The 16,588-nt window shown below is 45.5% G+C and overlaps 1 protein-coding gene across 6 annotated transcripts in view; it reads left to right on the top strand.

Moving 5' to 3' along the window:
• CRTC1 (CREB regulated transcription coactivator 1) overlaps positions 1-16,588 on the top strand; it is a 135,545-nt gene that overhangs the window by 89,067 nt on the left and 29,890 nt on the right. For all 6 annotated transcript variants that reach the window (XM_069067227.1, XM_069067328.1, XM_069067368.1 and 3 more), the window contains 3 exons: positions 1,237-1,331; positions 6,855-6,940; positions 15,920-15,963. In XM_069067227.1, coding sequence (XP_068923328.1) covers positions 1,237-1,331; positions 6,855-6,940; positions 15,920-15,963 — 225 coding nt within the window. The remainder of the gene's footprint in view (positions 1-1,236; positions 1,332-6,854; positions 6,941-15,919; positions 15,964-16,588) is intronic.

Raw genomic sequence — 16,588 nt, forward strand, 5'->3', positions numbered from 1 at the left:
GTTTTGGTATCTGCTTTGAGATGGAGAGGTATAAATATGTCTACAATTAGAGAGGTATAGATATGTCTATATTATCATTTGCAGAAAATGACAGCCTTATAGTGGTTTGGGAGAGATTTTTCTTAGGGGTTCACCAAGGGAATTGACTAGCTACTGATTCAAGCAGCTCATTTTACAGATGAGGAGCTGAAGCAAACAGGGTTAAGACACTTAACTTAGTAACTATGTGACCCTGGCCCGGGCAAGTCACTTAGCCCTGTCATCTGGGGTCATGGAGAGTCAGACATGACTGAAACAACCAAACAAGACAATAGTCAGACCTGTGCTTTAGGAAGAATAACTTGGCAGCCAAGTGGAGGACAGACTGGGGAGGGGAGACACTTCCGGTAGACGGACCAAGCAAGCAGCAGCTCTTGCCCTAGTCTAGGTGTAAAGTACCTGCTTCAGCTTTCTGGCAGTGGCAGAGGAGAGAAGGGGCCAAGATGGTGCCAGAGATGGTGCCATGCCCACTGATTGAATAGAGGGAGAGAGTGAGCAGCCTGAGGAACCAGGAGGATGATGCTGCCCTTGATGGCAAGGAGGAAGTTCCAGAGGGGCAAGGGTCTGAGGGGAAAGATCATGAGGTCAGTCCCAGTGTGAAATGTGCAGAAGACCATTGGAGATGTGGGACTGGACCTCAGAAGAGAGGTTAGGGCTGAATAAATAATCAGAGATCCATCAGCACAGAGATGATCATTGACTCTCTGGGAGCTGATGAGATCACCAGGGGATGAAGTACAGAGGGAGAAGAGAAGAGGGCCCAGGCCAGAGTCCCCTTTGCAGCCAGACTGGCCTATCATCTCTGTTCCTTTACATGGGCAGTGGGACGTGTTTTTCTTCCTCATCTCTGCTTCTTGGAATTTCCAGCTTCCTTCAAGTGTCCAATCTGGTGCCACCTTCCAATACCTGGCTTTTCTATATTCTCCCAGGGGTTAGTGCCCTCCCCTCCAAGAATTTTTCTCTGTCTTTTGCATTTATTTTTTTCCTGATAGAATGTGAGCCTTTGGAGGGTGAGGACTGTTGTGGCCTCAGTTCAGGGCTGGGCATGTGCTTGTTGGACAGAAGTGAAGTATGACCCCCTTCGGTTCAATGGGGTGATCAGTGGGGTCATGGTTGGCAGAGAGGGAAGGGAGAGGCCCTGCCAGTTCATTCTCTTTGCAGTTGGGGAAGCTAACAGTCTGTTTCGTCTTCTGCCAGGACCAATTCTGACTCTGCCCTCCACCAGAGCACCATGACACCTGCCCAACAAGACTCCTTTGCAGGGGGCTCCCAAGACATCCAGCAGAAGAGAGGTAAATGCGAGTCACCAGGACCCGGGAAGCCTACCTGCTCAGTTATCTCTGAAAGCTGAGTGCTTGCAGTTAGTGACTTATGAGGCCTACAGTCGTGCTGCTAAGGAAGAAACGTTTTCCTTTCCATGCTATTGATCACAATGTATGTGTAAATATGCAGGTTGATTTTTGCAAATCAAAGCATGGGCAAGAACCCCATTCGGTTGGGGAAGTGTCTATTTTTTTAATGCAGTTTTGCTCCTATGTCTCAGAAAAGGCAGAAAATTTTAAGAAGAGAAATTTTCATTATAGAAACAAGATTATCATAAACTACTTAACACGATGAAGACAAGTACTTTGGAAAGGTAGAAAGTGTCATGGGAAGAACATTGGGTGGGCTTGAGGTCAGAAGGCCTAGGTTCAAATTCTGGCTGCCACAATTAGATGTGTGACCCTAGGCAAGTCATGTTGCCCCTCTGTTCAGTTTCCATGCCTATAAAATGGGAGCGTAGGCTTTTGTCACCAGAATGCTTCATGCAGCTTGGAACACTCTAGAAATGAGAACCTTGTCATGACTCTCTTCAGCAGTTTAGGCATCTGTGTTCTTGTCTTTGTGCGTGTTTCCTCTCCCAGCACCAGTTGTAGCCCCTCTGCCTCAGCAGATGGAATTCATTTGGTACAATCCTCTTTGAAATGGCCCGTGGTAATCCCTAGAAAATACGCAGCCTGTTCCTGGGCCTTTCCTGCTTGATGGGACCTGTTAGAGCTTGGTCTTTGTTGGTACAGTCCAGTCAGCTCCCCATCACAATGAGACATCCAAAGAGGGTGATTTTTTTGCATATGAAAGCCGCTAATTATTTTTATTGTGTGTAATTATTAAATGTTTATCATTTTTATCTTTACATTTTAATTTTATTTTTTCTAAATTACACGTGAATACAGTTTTTACATTCATTTTTTAAAAATCTTGAGTTCCAAATTCTCTCCACTCCTCTCTCCTCTCCCCGATCCTCCAGAAGGCAGGCAATTTGGCCTAGATTATATACGTGCAGTCATACAAAACATTCCCATATTAGGCACGTTACAGAAGAAAACGCAAACCAAAAATAATAAAGAAAAACCAGGAATAATAAAGTAACAAAAGCGTGCTTCAGTGCGTATTCAGACACAGGAGGACTTCTGTGCAGGCGGCTGCTCTTGCTGCTCTTACTGGTATCATTATCTTTATTACTGTTATTATTTCATTTGCATGTGAGATTCAGATAGAAATGTCCTGGGACAAATTGCTCTGTGGCTGTTACTCCTTTATATTCCATATTCTCCAGGCTTCTGAATAGGTGGCTAAAATACCTGCTTTTTGTAGTTGAATAAAAGCATCAGGCTATGAGCTTATTCTCCAGAGGCTCAGGGAGAGGACTGGGGATGTTACAGCCCCTTGTCCTGCAACCACAGCATTGCATCTGCTCTCTTACTCCCTCCTTTGAAAGCTTTCTGTTCCATGTTAGCTGAAGATGGAGGGTTGGGAATGATGAGAGTTATTAACATCCTTATTCATAAGTTTTATAGTCTGTGACCATGATCTGGGTCCAGCAGAAGTTACTGGTCAAAATCTTCAGGAATTTTGAGGTCTCTCTAGTTATTTGTCAGACCATGAAGGGGAGTAAGTTTCTGGTGCATAATCCTAGCCACCAGGCCCATGTCTTGTGAGATATTTGGCAGGTGCTAAATTTTTATAGCATTATTATTATTGTTCTTGTATTACTTTTTTACGTTATTACTTTTTCATGTTGGCAGCTACTGTTAACCAGTGAGTTTTCTTTGACGTGCTTCCCCAGAAAAAGACAGAGTATTATAAGCTACATATTATTATACATCTAATAAGCTATAATATGTATTATATATGTTATATATTGTAAGTATTATAACCCCACGTATTTCTAAAGTTTTTTTGATGCTTTTTTTTTTATCACATTCATTTCTGGATTTAGCTTTTCTCCTTCCCCCTGCACTATGGGCCCTTCTTTGTAAGAAGAGAAAACAAAGTTTTTTCAAAAAGTTAAGCAAAATCATCCAATACAATGAGTAAATCTGACAATGTGTGCCGTGTTCCACATCCATAGTCTTCCACCTCCCCTGAAAGGAGGGAGATGGAGTTTGTCATGTATTCTTTGGGTCCAAGATTCATCATTACATTTATTCAGGGTTAAATTTCATCTTAGTTTTCTTTTTTTTTAATATTATTATATCAGTCTGTCAGCCAGCTTCTGTTGACTTAGAGGCAGCTGGAGGCTCTGTGGATAGAGCAGTGGGCCTGGAGTCAGGAGGATCCGAGTTCAGATCTGGCCTTACTAGCTGTGTGACCCTAGGCACATTGCTTAGCCTTTGTTTTCCTTAGTTAAATGGGTGTAATAATAACATCTGCCTCCCAGGATTGTATTGGGGATAGAATAAGATCATATTTTCGAAATGTTTAGTGTAGGAGGTGCTATCTGAATGCTTATTGCCTTCTCCCCTCCTTAAGTTCCTACCATGTGTCAGTCAGCAAACTTTTGTTAAGTGCCCACTGTATGCCAGGCACTGTGCTAAGCTCATGGGATACAAAGAAAGTCAAAAGACTTTTTTTCTTTTTGCTGAAGCGGACTCTCAGTCTAATGGGGGAGACAACATGAAAACAATGATGTACAAACAAGATATGTGCGGGGTAAGTTGGAGAGAATTAACAAAGGAAGGCACTAGCATTAAGGGGGTTTGGGAAAGGCTTCTTGTAGAAAGTGGCATTTCAGTACTGTGCTAGATGTGGGAATGCAGGGTCCTAAGTGGAACATTCCCTGCCCTCCAGAAATCTACAGCATGTATAACATACACAGAGACAAGCATATACCATAATACAAGGTAATTACAAGGGGGAAGATTGGGGAAGGCCTCCTGGAGAAGAAGAAGGAGGCAGAGGTGAGGGCGGACTCATAGTCAGCCTTGCAAAGGTAACCTGTATGAGGATGAGCACAAAAGCCAGGGTGGCTGGACTGTAGGGTCTGAGAAGGGAAGTAATGTATAATAAGGCTGGAAAGAGAAGGTGGAGCCAGCTTGTGGAGTTAGTGGAGTAAGGGAATGACATGATCAGAGCTGTGATTTAGGATATCCCTTTGGCATGTGTATGGAGACTGGTTTGGAGAGACTTGAGGTGGGCAGACCCGCCAGCAGGCCATTGTGGCAGTGAAAGTAAGAAGGACCTGAACCCAGGTGGTGGCAGGATGAATAGAGAAAAAGAGAGATGCAGAGATGTGGTCGAGGGAGAAGTGATAAGCTCTAGTGACTGATTGGATCAGCAAGGCCAAGGAGAGGAAGAGGAGTCCAGGACGCCTCTGGGATTGCCAACCTCAGTGACTGGAAAAATAGTGGTACCCTCAGCAGAAAGAAAAGTTAGGGGATCAAGTATGGGTTTGGGGAAAAATTATGAGGTGGTTTGGGACACTCTTGAGTTTGAGATAACTAATGTGTATCCAGTGTCCAATGTTCAGTTCACCATTCAGGCATTGGGAATATGGCCTTGAAGCTCAGTAAGAGCTGGGGGTCATCAGTGTAGAGACAGTGATTGGCCCTGTGCAATCTGATGAGGTCACCTTGAAGAGGAAAGAGCCTAAGACAGAACCTTGGAGCACCCACAAAGCAGAGCACTGGGGCATAGAGGATGATGATCCAGCAAAGGAGACCAGGAAGGATTAGATAGGGAGGAAGAAAACCAAGAGACCATTGCAAAAACCAAGAGAAGAGAAGGCATCTAGAAGGGAATCAGCAGTCACAGGCTGCTTCAGGAAGGATGAAGACTGGGAAGAGGCCATGAGAGTTGGCAGTTAAGACCATTGCTACCTTTGGAGAGAGCAACATAATAGAGATTCTTGTGTGGGAAAATGCTGGTTTTACTTGGTGTTTGTTAAGTTCAGAATTTTTAAAAAATGAAAAAATTTCTGAAACTTTGGAAAGAATGTTGATCGATGAGGTTAGAAGTCAGATTGCAAGAGGAAGAAGGAAGAGGCAATGAGTAGAGACAGCTTTTTTCTACAAGTTTGGCTGTGAGGGGGTAGAGGATATAGGAGGGATATAGGATGTTTGTTTGAGGGGATGATAGACCTTTGGGAAGTTTGGGGTTTTTTTTCTAAGAGAATGAAGACTTGGGAGCAGAAGAGCCTGTAGACAGGGAGAGATTGGGAAGTTCATACAGGCCTTCCTATGTTTCTCCAAATTCCTTCCCTTCATCAGTTATTACAGGTCAATAATATTCTGTTACATTCATGTACAGAAACATTTTGTTTAGCCATTCCCCAAATCAGTGGACCCCATTTTGTTTCCTTTTTTATGAAGGAAGGAAGCATTTGTTAAGCACCTTCTGTGTATTGGGTCCTATGCTCAGTGCTTTACAGATAACCATCTCATTTGATCCTCACAACAACCCTGGGAGGTAGATGCTATTATGACTCACATTTTACATTTGAAGAAACTGAGTCTAACATAGGTAAAGTGACTTGCCCAGGGTCATACAGCTAGTGAGTCGTGACTGAGGCTGGATTTGAATTCAGGTTGTCCTGACTCCAGGCCTACTGCTCTACCCATTGTGCACATCTAGCTGTCCCTGCTGCAGAAAGTGCTCCTATGAATGACTTCCTTGAGGCACTGCATTTGGTGACTTTTCTCCCACAATTATACATTGCCTTCTAGACATCAGCAGTGAATCAGTGTGAGGTCTCCTTACAGCTCTCCACTGCTGGCTAGTTCTGCTTTTGTCTCCTCTTTTCGAGTTTCATCCAGACTTGTCATTCCATAAATGAGGAACCTGAGGATCAGATAGGTTTAGGGGACTCATGTGAAGTCACACAGCTGGGACTGAGCCACAGCTGGCTCTTCCTTCAGCCTGCCAGTCTGGCCCCTTGTGGCTGCAGTGCCCTGCCTCTGAGATACCATGATCCAAGAAGTCTTTGTCCCATTCGTCGGCAGCCTCCTTCTGTTGTTCATGTGCAGAGTCATCCTGCCAGGAGCAGGAGGTTCTTGCAGGAGGGGCCTAGAAGTGGGCCCCCTCCCAATTCATGAAAGGAAGCAACTAAGCTTGTAGCAGACATCAAATTTCAAGCGGTAGGAATTTCCCTCTTTCTGTCTGCCTCCTCTCATCACACTTGCTTGGCATTAGGGTCAGTTCCAGGGGTTCTAACGGTAAGTAGCACATCTGGTGTCTCCTTCCTGGGTCAGATTGGGCTAAACAGAGAATAAAACATATTCAGGTCTCGCAGACTCAAGCACTTAACATTTTCCATCTCTTTTGATGCACATTAGTTTCTGTGGTTTTTGTACCAAATCCTTTTATAGAATTTTTTTTTGCTTGCCCAAAGGAGTTATTGTTGTTTCAGTAATTACAGCATATCCATAATCTGAATAAGAACAGAATCTGCTGCTGTAGGTAAGATTCTTAAGTAGTGCCCCCAGACAATTTATTAACAGCTTTTGTCTCATGTTCCTTTTTTTTTTCTCCCCTCCCCCCAACTCCTCCAACCCCAGTCTTATTATTGACAGTCCCAGGAATGGAGGAAACCACCTCTGAGACAGACAAAAACCTCTCAAAACAAGTGTGGGACTCTAAAAAGGTAAGAATGTATGCAATTCTGAGATTTGGGAAAGGGAACTTTCCCATAAAGCCTAGTATGTTGCCTAGAAATGCTGCTGGGGGAGTAACCTGTGGGCCCCAGAGGGGTCTGTGCAGCGATTTCAGGGGATCCCTGGACCTGAATGGAAAAAAAGACTCCTTTATTTCAGTATGTGGTGTTTCCTTTTGTGATCTTTTGTGTTTTATCTTCTGCATTTGAAAACATGGCTCTGAGAAAGGCTCCATAGACTTCACCATACCTACTGCCCAAGGGGTCCAGGGCCAGGACTAGACTAACATCTAAAGGTCTCAGAACCAGAAAGAACTGTCCTGCAGGGGAGAGGACTGCTTGGCAAAGTGATGAGTTCCCTGTCTTTGCAAGTGTTCACACAGAGGCCAGATGACACCTTGTCAGAGATGCTGTAGAATAAAGTGGGAGTTCCCCAAGAGAACTCTATAGTGGTTTTACATGGTGATAATACTGTTGGAGGGGATACCCTCCCCCTGCCTCCCTAGCTCAAACATAGGGAGAGAAGGAGAAAATAGCATTGGTGGTAGTTGTTGAGAACTGCTTCCTGGAGAAAGTTAGGCCTTGAAGGACAGGCAGAATTTGGATTAGAAGAAAAGGAAGAGAATTGAGGGGCGGAGTCAAGATGGTAGAGTAGAAGCAGGACCTCCACGAGGCTCTGGCTTCCACCTTCTCCAATCAGTGTAAAAAGGGGACTCTGAACAAACTTTGGAGCTGAAGAACCCACAAAATGACGCAGAGAAGCTAACCTCCCACTGAGGGCAGGCCGGCAGGAATTGGCCAGTGCAGCGCTCTGAGAGCCGAGCCCAGGCCTGCTTGAGCCAGAGGTTTTAGCACCAGGGCGGGTCTGACCAGCCTCTGGCCCAAGGGACTCCAGATCATCAGCAGCTGTGGCCGTTTCCAGAATTATCAACACAAAAGATGTGAAGGACAAAGTGAGAGGTCAGTGCAGTCTAGACTTTGGGACCCAGTAAGTGGGAGTGCATGGCTTTTTCCCCTGGGGTGAGAAGCCACTGAGACACCTGGCACAGCCAGCCAGCGCTGCATGGCAGCTTCAGCTCCTGGCCTGCAGAGTGTAGGGAAACCAAGCACCAGTATGAGGGGTAATTGCTCTTGTTTTAACCTTCTTGGATCTGGATTGCAGTCTAGGGTGGAGGTCCTGGGCTGTGTGTCCAGCTTGCCAGAGCGTGTGGAGGCCTCAGAGAGGGCACCCATCTAATACCTCTGGCAGCTGATAAAACCCCAGCGTTTGGGATGAAAGCTCCCCTGTCTGGTGGCAGAGTCCTACTGTGGCAAAAAGCCCAGGGGTCAAGTGACTGAGGGGTGACATGACCAGGCAAAGGAAACAAAGCAGACAGAAGATTCCAACATTAGACTCCTTTTTTGGGGACAAAAAGGATCAAAGCATGGAACAGGAGGAAGACAGTGAAGTCAGAACTCCTGCACCAAAAGCTTCAAAGGAAAATAGGAGCTGGTTACAGGCCATAGAGGACCTTAAGAAGCAGATAAGAGAAGTGGAGGAAAAATTGGGAAGAGAAATGAGAACGATGCAAGAAAATTATGAAATGAGAGTCAACAGCCTGACTGAGGAAAATCACATCTTAAAAAATAGACTAACTCAAATGGCAAAAGAGTCTCAAAAAAGGCAATGAGGAGAAGAATGCCTTAAAAAGTCAAATTTGCCAGATGGAAAAAGAATCTCAAAAGCTCACTGAGGAGAATCATTGCTTCTGAATTAGACCGGAGCAAATGGAAGCTAATGACTTTATGAAAAATCAAGATGCTGTTAAACAGATCCAAACAAATGAAAGAATAGAAGGCAATGTGAAATATCTCATGGGAAAAACCACTGACCTGGAAAATAGATCCAGGAGAGAGAGTTTTAAAATTATTGGACTACCTGAAAGCCATGATCAAAGTAAGAACCTAGAAATCATCCTCCAGGAAGTTCTCAAAGAAAACTGCTCTGATGTTTTAGAACCAGAGGGCAAAATAGAGGTTGAAAGAATCCACCAATTACCTCCTGAAAAAGATCCCAAAAAGAAAACTCCTAGAAATATTGTAGCCAGGTTCCGGAATTCCCAGCTTAAGGAGAGAATATTACAAGCAGCCAGGAAGAAACAATTTGAATATTGTGGAAACACAGTCAGGATAACCCAGGATCTGGCAGCTTCTACACTGAGTGATCGAAGGGCTTGGAATATGATATTCCGGAGGTCAAAGGAGCTGGGATTAAAACCAAGAATCACCTACCCAGCAAAACTAGTATCATGTTCCAGGGGAAAATATGGTCATTCAGTTCAATAGAGGACTTTCAAGCATTCTTGCTGAAAAAACCAAAGTTGAATAGAAAATTTGACATTCAGATACAAGAAGCAAGAGAAGCATGAGAAGGTAAACAGGGAAAAGAAATCATAAGGAACTTATCAAAGTTGAACTATTAACATTCCTACGTAGAAAAACAATAATTGTAACTGATGAAATTTTTCTCAGTATGAAAATAGTTGAAGGGAATAGAAATATATATATATATATATATGTCTATCTATATATAAGGGTACATGGGTATATGAATACATATGTGAATGTGTATATATATGTTTACATATATATACAGGACCAATTTAACAGGAGGGGATGATACTTAAAAGGTGAAATTAAGAGATGAGAGAGGAATATAATGAGAGGGGATGGGGAGAGACAGAATGGGGTAAACTATCTCATATAGAAGAGGCAAGGGAAAATGGTTACAATGGAGGGGAAGAATAGGAAGGCAAAAGGCAATGGGTCAACCTTATTCCCATTGAATTTGGCTTGGGGAGGGAATGAAATACACACTAAATAAGGTATCTCACCCTACAGGAGAGTAAGGGGGAAGGGGAAAGGGATGAGAGGGGGGATGATGGAAGGGAGGGCAGGCTGGGGGGGAGGGAAGTTGGAAGCACCCACTTTTGAAAAGGGACAGGATCAAAGTAGAAAATAGAACATGTGGGAGGTAGAATAGGAGGGAGGGAAATATAGTCAGTCTATTACAACATATCTACTATGTTAATGTTTTGCATTAGCTACACATGTACAACCTATACTGAACTACTTATCTTCCCAGTAAGGGTGGGTGACAAGGGAGGAAGGGAATGAATCTGGAATTCAAAGTTTTAAAATCAAATGTTTAAATATATATATATTATTAATACTCTCTTACATGTAATTGGGAAAGAAGATATACAGGCACTGGGGCAGAGAGATCCACCATGCCCTACTGGAAAAGTCCAAGGGGGTATGGGAGAAGATATGGGAGAGAGCAGATTGGAGGAGGGGATATCCTGTGGGACTACTATTTTGGGGCGGTGGGTAGGGGAAAAACGGGGAGAAAATTTGTAACTCCAAATCTGGTGGATATGAATGATGTAAATCAGAAGTTAATAAAGCATTTGAAAAATGGAAGAAAGAAAAAGAAGAAAAGGAAGATGGCTTATTGAAAAGTTGGCAACTTGTTGTTAAGCAGCTCGGTGCTTTTCAGGTCCAGAGCCCAGGCTGTGCTGAGTGCCCAGGGTGTGCTCTGATAAAGATAAGATTGTTTCAGGGATGGGGTTTCCTCCTCTCTCAGGTATGAGCTTTATGATTTGATTGATTTCTGAATGATTTCTAATGCTGATGCTTGTCCTTCTCAAGGATCTAGGGGAGGAAAGGGTCTGTAGCAGCTTCCAGCTGGCAGAAACTCCTTAGAAGATTCTGAATGGCCAGAGGAGGCCTGAGCTGGTTAGGAGAACCAGCTAGTGATGGCTGTTCATAAGCAACGTCAGTGTGAGCACACTTGGAGAGAAGCTTGATAGGAAGGCAAATGTCCCTCAGGCCAGGGTGAACCCAGTAGGACAAACAGAACCCTGCTTAGGGGCAAACTTGTCTAGTAGACACTTTGTAAGAGCAAAATTTGCTGGTCTGGAATGGGCTTATTGTTTTGTTCCTTCTGTATTCAAATAATTGCTTAATCATTCCACCATCAATCATTTATTGAGGGAGAGCCTCCCATGTGCCAGGCCCTATGTTGGGTACTGGGAATACAGAGACAAAAATGGATCTCAAGGAGCCCTCAAATGCCCTCAAGGAGCATATGTTCAGTAGAGGGAGGGAGCATAGACACCTACAAGTATATGCAAAATAAATCAATACAAAACAGCTAAGGTAATTTGGAAGTGAGGCATTGGCAGCCAGAGATATCAAGGAAAGACCACCTCTTGACTTTGAAGAAAACTGCAGATTCTCAGAGACAGGTGAGAAAGGAGAGCATTCTAGGACTGGAGGACAGCCTGTGCAAAGGCAGAGGTGGGGAGATAGAAGGCCCCAGGTGAGGAGCAGAGAGAAGGCCAGTGTGACTGGACTGCAGCATGTAGGAGTCATAAGACTTCAAAGGGGAGCTGGTATGAGATTGTGGAGGCCTTTCAGTGGCAAACGGGCATTTGGTCTGAGAGGTAAGTGTAGTGAGCAGAGGACATGGGACCTAGCGCTTAGATTGTCACTTTGGCAGGTGTGTAGAAGAGGGAGAGACTCAACAAGATCATAGGGAGACTCTTCTTGTGGTCCAGGGTGAGCTGATGAGGACCAGAATTAGTGCCTTGGTCACAGGGGAGGAGAGAGGTGGCTCGTCTGAGAGCTGCTCCAGTGGTAGAGGCAGCAAGACCAGGTGGCTGGTTGGGCATGTGGGGCAAAGAAGCAGGGGTGCATCTCAGATTGCCAGCCGAGTTAACCAGAAGGATGACGGTACCCTCAGCAAAAGAGGAAGGTCTGGACAAGCTTTGGGGGGTGGGGGCAGAGGAAGACAATGAGTTTGTCTTGGACACGTGCTAAGTTTACAATGCCAATAGGGCATCCACTTGGCAGTGCCTACAAGCACTTGATGATGTGGGCCTGGAGCTCAGGGGAGAGAGTAGGCCTAGGTATATAGATCTTGAAAGTCATTCACTGCAGGAGCCTAGATGGTGCAGTGAATAGAGCACTGACCCTGGAGTCAGGAGGACCTGAGTTCAGATCTGGCCTCATACACTAACACACACACAAAAAAACTAGCCATGTGACCTTGGGCAAGTCACTTAAACCCAATTACCTTCAAAAAAAAAAAAAAGAAAGAAAGTCATTCATTGTGACCTGTAGCCTCTTGGGTCTCACTTTCAGCACTATTTTTCTGACATCGGGACCAGTTAAATCATAGAGGAGCCATAGTTGACCCATCCTTTTCTTTGGAGCTTGTCTCATGTTTAGTTTATAAAGCTTTGGGAAGGACTACTCTGTTACTGAGCTGCTGAGCTTCCTAGATTGGGTATGAGGTGTACATATGCTCAGCCCTGGGGAAAATAGAAAGGACTGAAGTTAGTTACTACAGTAACATGGTACTTGCTGGAGAGTCAGTATGTAAATGTAGCTCAACATGCTCTGAGATCGAGGTCGTGCCACCAGAAGGCATCGGGGAAGGACAGCTTGGGGCTGGGGGTGGAGGCTGAGGAACAGCCCATAGGAGAGCAGCTGTGTCGGGGCTCGGAACACTTGGCTCCAATGTGAAAAATACAGGCACCAGTTCTTGCTTTGCTATGGGAATCAGTTCAAAGAATCTATTGTTGATTTCTGGCTGGTTTGGGTGTTTTGTTTTTTTACAGCTTGAGGCATTTGAGTGGTACTGGAAAAATCAACTATTATTAACACAGCTCTGGCCTACAAGAACATCTCCCCGAGCATTTGGGGGAGGAGGCTGGTTTCTCACTTGAACTGTTCACAGTTCAAACAGGATTTCTAGTCACTTCAAGGAGAGCTGTTTCTGAGTTAGTACTATTCCCAAAGGTGCCTGTCACTGTTCAGCAGTGCCTCCAGTATCACTAGCATATAATAAATGCCAGGCATCAGTGCCCTAGCTTCTTCCCTGGATTCTAGGCCATTTCTGCTGACTCAGGAGGGATCATCACCCAGTGGGACAGTTTTGTCGGAGAGATCGAAGCCACCACCAGCCAGGCTATGGTTTACAGCATTGAGAGGCAGCCTAGTATAGGGGGAAAGATACCGCCTTTCAAGATCTTATCTGCTGTGATCTATCAGCCCCCCAAGTCACTGCAACCACATCCTTTTCTTTCTCAAGGAGTTAGCACAGTCTTCCTCATTACTCTAACCCTTACAGCTGGGGACATCATTATACATATTGCTGCCCCCCAAACACCCTGGCCTCCCAGCTCATCAGCCTCTCAGCTTTCATGACCTTCACTTTCACTCTAACCAGACACACACAGGTCATCATTACCTTGTACCTCTCATGCTCTGTAGAACTCTGAATTGCTTTTCTTGATCCTAAGTGCTTGGCCTCCCATCTCACCTGCCTGTTGGCCTTCCTCCCCTAACCTTTTCTTCATCCTAAGGGTGACCTTCAAGACATATTCTCTCTCCCTCCCTTCCCGGTCAGTCAGCCCTGCTCTGGCTTCCGTTTCCAGTATTAGCTCACTCAGTTTTGTGCTGTCCTCTGTGGCTTAAAGTCCTGGCCCCCTTATCTGTTATAGCAGTCATACCTTTCCAGATTGCAGCCCTGGTTACCCACCACCATCAGTCTTTTCCTTTCTACTCCTGTGCTGCCAAACCAAAGGGAAAAGTCACCCAATGGTGTGACTTAGCCTACTACAGACCAACATTTGCTTCTGTGCTCTCAGCCCAGTTTTGCTGTTTTATCAACCAGGGGACTGCATTGCTTAGGTCTCTGGACCTTAGTTTCCTCATAGGAAGAATGAGGGCATTGGTCTAGATGACCTCTAAGGTCCCCTTCTGCTCTTAAATTTGTGATCTATGATAATGAAATTCTACTGGACCCTCATTATTGCAGGGCAATTTTTTTACTCTTCCTTTGTCAACTCCATCACACTCACTACAGTGTCTGTTCTAAACCTTTTCTTCTTTTCTCAGGCCCCTCACACCACCCCCTCATTCTCAGAAGAGGACCTGGCTTCATACTTCATCAAGAAAATATAAGCTGTCTGTTCTAAGTTCCCTTTTTTTCCCCCATTCTACACCTCAGATCTCCTCCACCTCCCTCTTCTCTTTTGCTTTAGGCCTGGAGAAGGAAGTGGCCACATTCCTGGCTGAGGCCATTCTCTTCCTTGGGCCCTTGATTCCATCCTCTTACATCTGCTCCAGATGCCAGCCCCTTCTACCATCCCTCATCTGTCTCTAGTCTCTCTTATCTACTGAATCCTTTCTCGCTAGCTGAAGCCATGCCCAAATCTGCCCCAGCCTTAAAACAACCTCCACTTGTCACTACTGTCCCCCAGATTGTTGTCCTGTCTCTTTCCTCTCCTTCATGGCCAAACTCTACCACCCTGGCTCAGGTCCTCACAAAATCTTGCTTGGGCTATAGACCCCTAGTGCAGCCTCTCTCTTCTGCAGTCCATTCTCTGTACAACTACCACACTGTGATTCCTAAAGCATAGATCTAACCATGTCCCTTCTCTACTCCAGAAGCTTCAGGGGCTGCTGATTTTCTAGGAGAATCTAAAAACCCCTGTTGGGCATTGAAAGGACCTTCACGGTCTATCTGCAGCCTGCATTTCTAGCCTGATTCCATCCACACTGGCCCACTTGATGTTTCCTAAGCATGACATCCTGTCTCTGCCCCTGGACCTGTGTACAGGGTGTCCCCTATCCTAGAGTACCCTCTCTCCTCTCTTCCTCTTGGAATTCTGGTTCCTTTCTGCCCTTGGCTCACAGACCTCTTGCAGACAAGGCCTTTTCTCAGTCCCTGTTACCCTTCCGCCAATTTGGTAGAGCTTTATAAATGTTGAGTATGGCCTTAAAGGAGTTTATGTTGGTTTATTCCAGTAGAAGGTAGGCTCCTTGAGGGCAAGCCCAGGGCTGTTCTTATCTTTGTATCTCCAGCAGCCAGCACAGTGGCTGGTGCTGAGTAGGCAGTAATAAATGTTCAGTTGCATGGAGTGATCTTTCCTTTACAGGGCTCCTGTGAGAACGAAATGGAAGCTTTTATAGAAACCTCAGCTACTGTTGTTATACTGGGTCACCTTTAACCCAGACCTCTAAATCCCCAAGCTAGGCCCACTGCTTGACCGTCACCCATTGATCAGAGAGCCTTAATTCCCCTGCCACCTGCCTGTTCCCTCTTTCTCACCGTGGGCACAGATCGACCCTGCGCTGCACTCAGAGAGTAGTTTAATTGTACAGTGGTGGAGGAATAGTCAGAAATGCCATTTTGAAGTTTTTGAAGCTGACCTCATTGCACCTTCCTAGAAGAACTCTTTCTTTCCTAATGATGTGACCTTATTCTTGGAGACTTCCTGAGGTAGGGAGCAGAAATGTCCTCCTTCCTTCAGGGCCTCTATCCTGAGGTGGGGTTTTCCTAAACCATTGTCTTCTCTGCCCCATGATTGGGCAAGGAGCAAGTGCCAGCTCCCAGTCTTTCTGACCATTTGTTGCCCCCTGGGCATTTTAGTGGCATTTAATGGGGAGAGCTTAAAAACAGTGAATTGACTTATTTCTGGAAAACGCTGGCTCTGGGTCTTTATGGTGCCCCCCTTAGGGGCAAGCCAGGGTTGGAGGCCCAGGATACTGCCATATGTTCTGAAGCAGGGCCTTACATCCAGGATTGAGGAGTGTGAAAGCACAGGCTTTTTCTGGCATCGATAGATCATTTTAACACGATCTGGCTTTGAGTCCTGTTCTCTCGAGCTCATGAGCAGTGTGACCTTGGGCAGCTTACTCCTTTCTGGGCTGCACTTTTCTCATCTGTAAAATGATAGGGGATAATCTCTAAGGTGCCTTGGCAGTTCCAAAATCCGTAATTCTATTAACTCAGACGTGGTGACCTGAAAGTGTCACAGGAGACCAAGGACACTGTGGGGTTGGTGGCACTGAGTGCTGAGGAATGCACGCAGCCTTCTCAAGCTGAATTTCATTGTGTCCTTGTGTTTTATTCAGACAGGGTCATCAAGACCTAAGTCCTGTGAAGTCCCAGGAATCAAGTAAGTCTTGGCTATGTCTGAGTTTATGTTCATGGCGTGTGTGCACACACACATACCCACGCACCCCAGGCCCCTGTGGCCATCTGGGAGGGAGGCAGTAATGCAACACCCTAGAGCCTTTGTGAGGGGCAGACTTTAGAGTCACTTAAACTGGCATCTGTTTAGAGGCCAGTCTGCAAAGCAGAGAGCCTTAGCAGGTGCCGGGAGTCTACGTGGAGGGGAGCAGGCTGACACACACCTGAGGGGAGCCCTGTGTGACTGAAAGCAGAGCCCTGGGCAGTTGGAGCCGTAGTTCCTGTGGCCCTCTACCACCCCCTGCCCTGCCTCTGATCTCACCAAGGACTGGGGGAAAGGGTGACCACCCATGTCAAGATATGGCTTCAAGGAGTGGCTAGGTGGCGCAGTGAATAGAGCGCCAGCCCTAGAGTCAGGAGGATCTGAGTTCGAATTTGACCTCAGACACTTAATACATATTAGCCGTGTAATCTTGGGCAAGTCAGTTAACCCCAATTGCCCTGTCTTCCCCCCTCCAAAAAGAAAAAAAAAAAGATGTGGCTTCAAAAAGTCATGGTTTTCTGGGAGACTGCTGAAATGGCTGATTGTGTTTTTAAAATACGGACTATAC

Source organism: Petaurus breviceps, unplaced genomic scaffold, assembly GCF_028583685.1.
Source record: "Petaurus breviceps papuanus isolate PSGF00001 unplaced genomic scaffold, PetGlider_PUasm1.0 108, whole genome shotgun sequence".
NCBI classification, from domain to species: domain Eukaryota; kingdom Metazoa; phylum Chordata; class Mammalia; order Diprotodontia; family Petauridae; genus Petaurus; species Petaurus breviceps.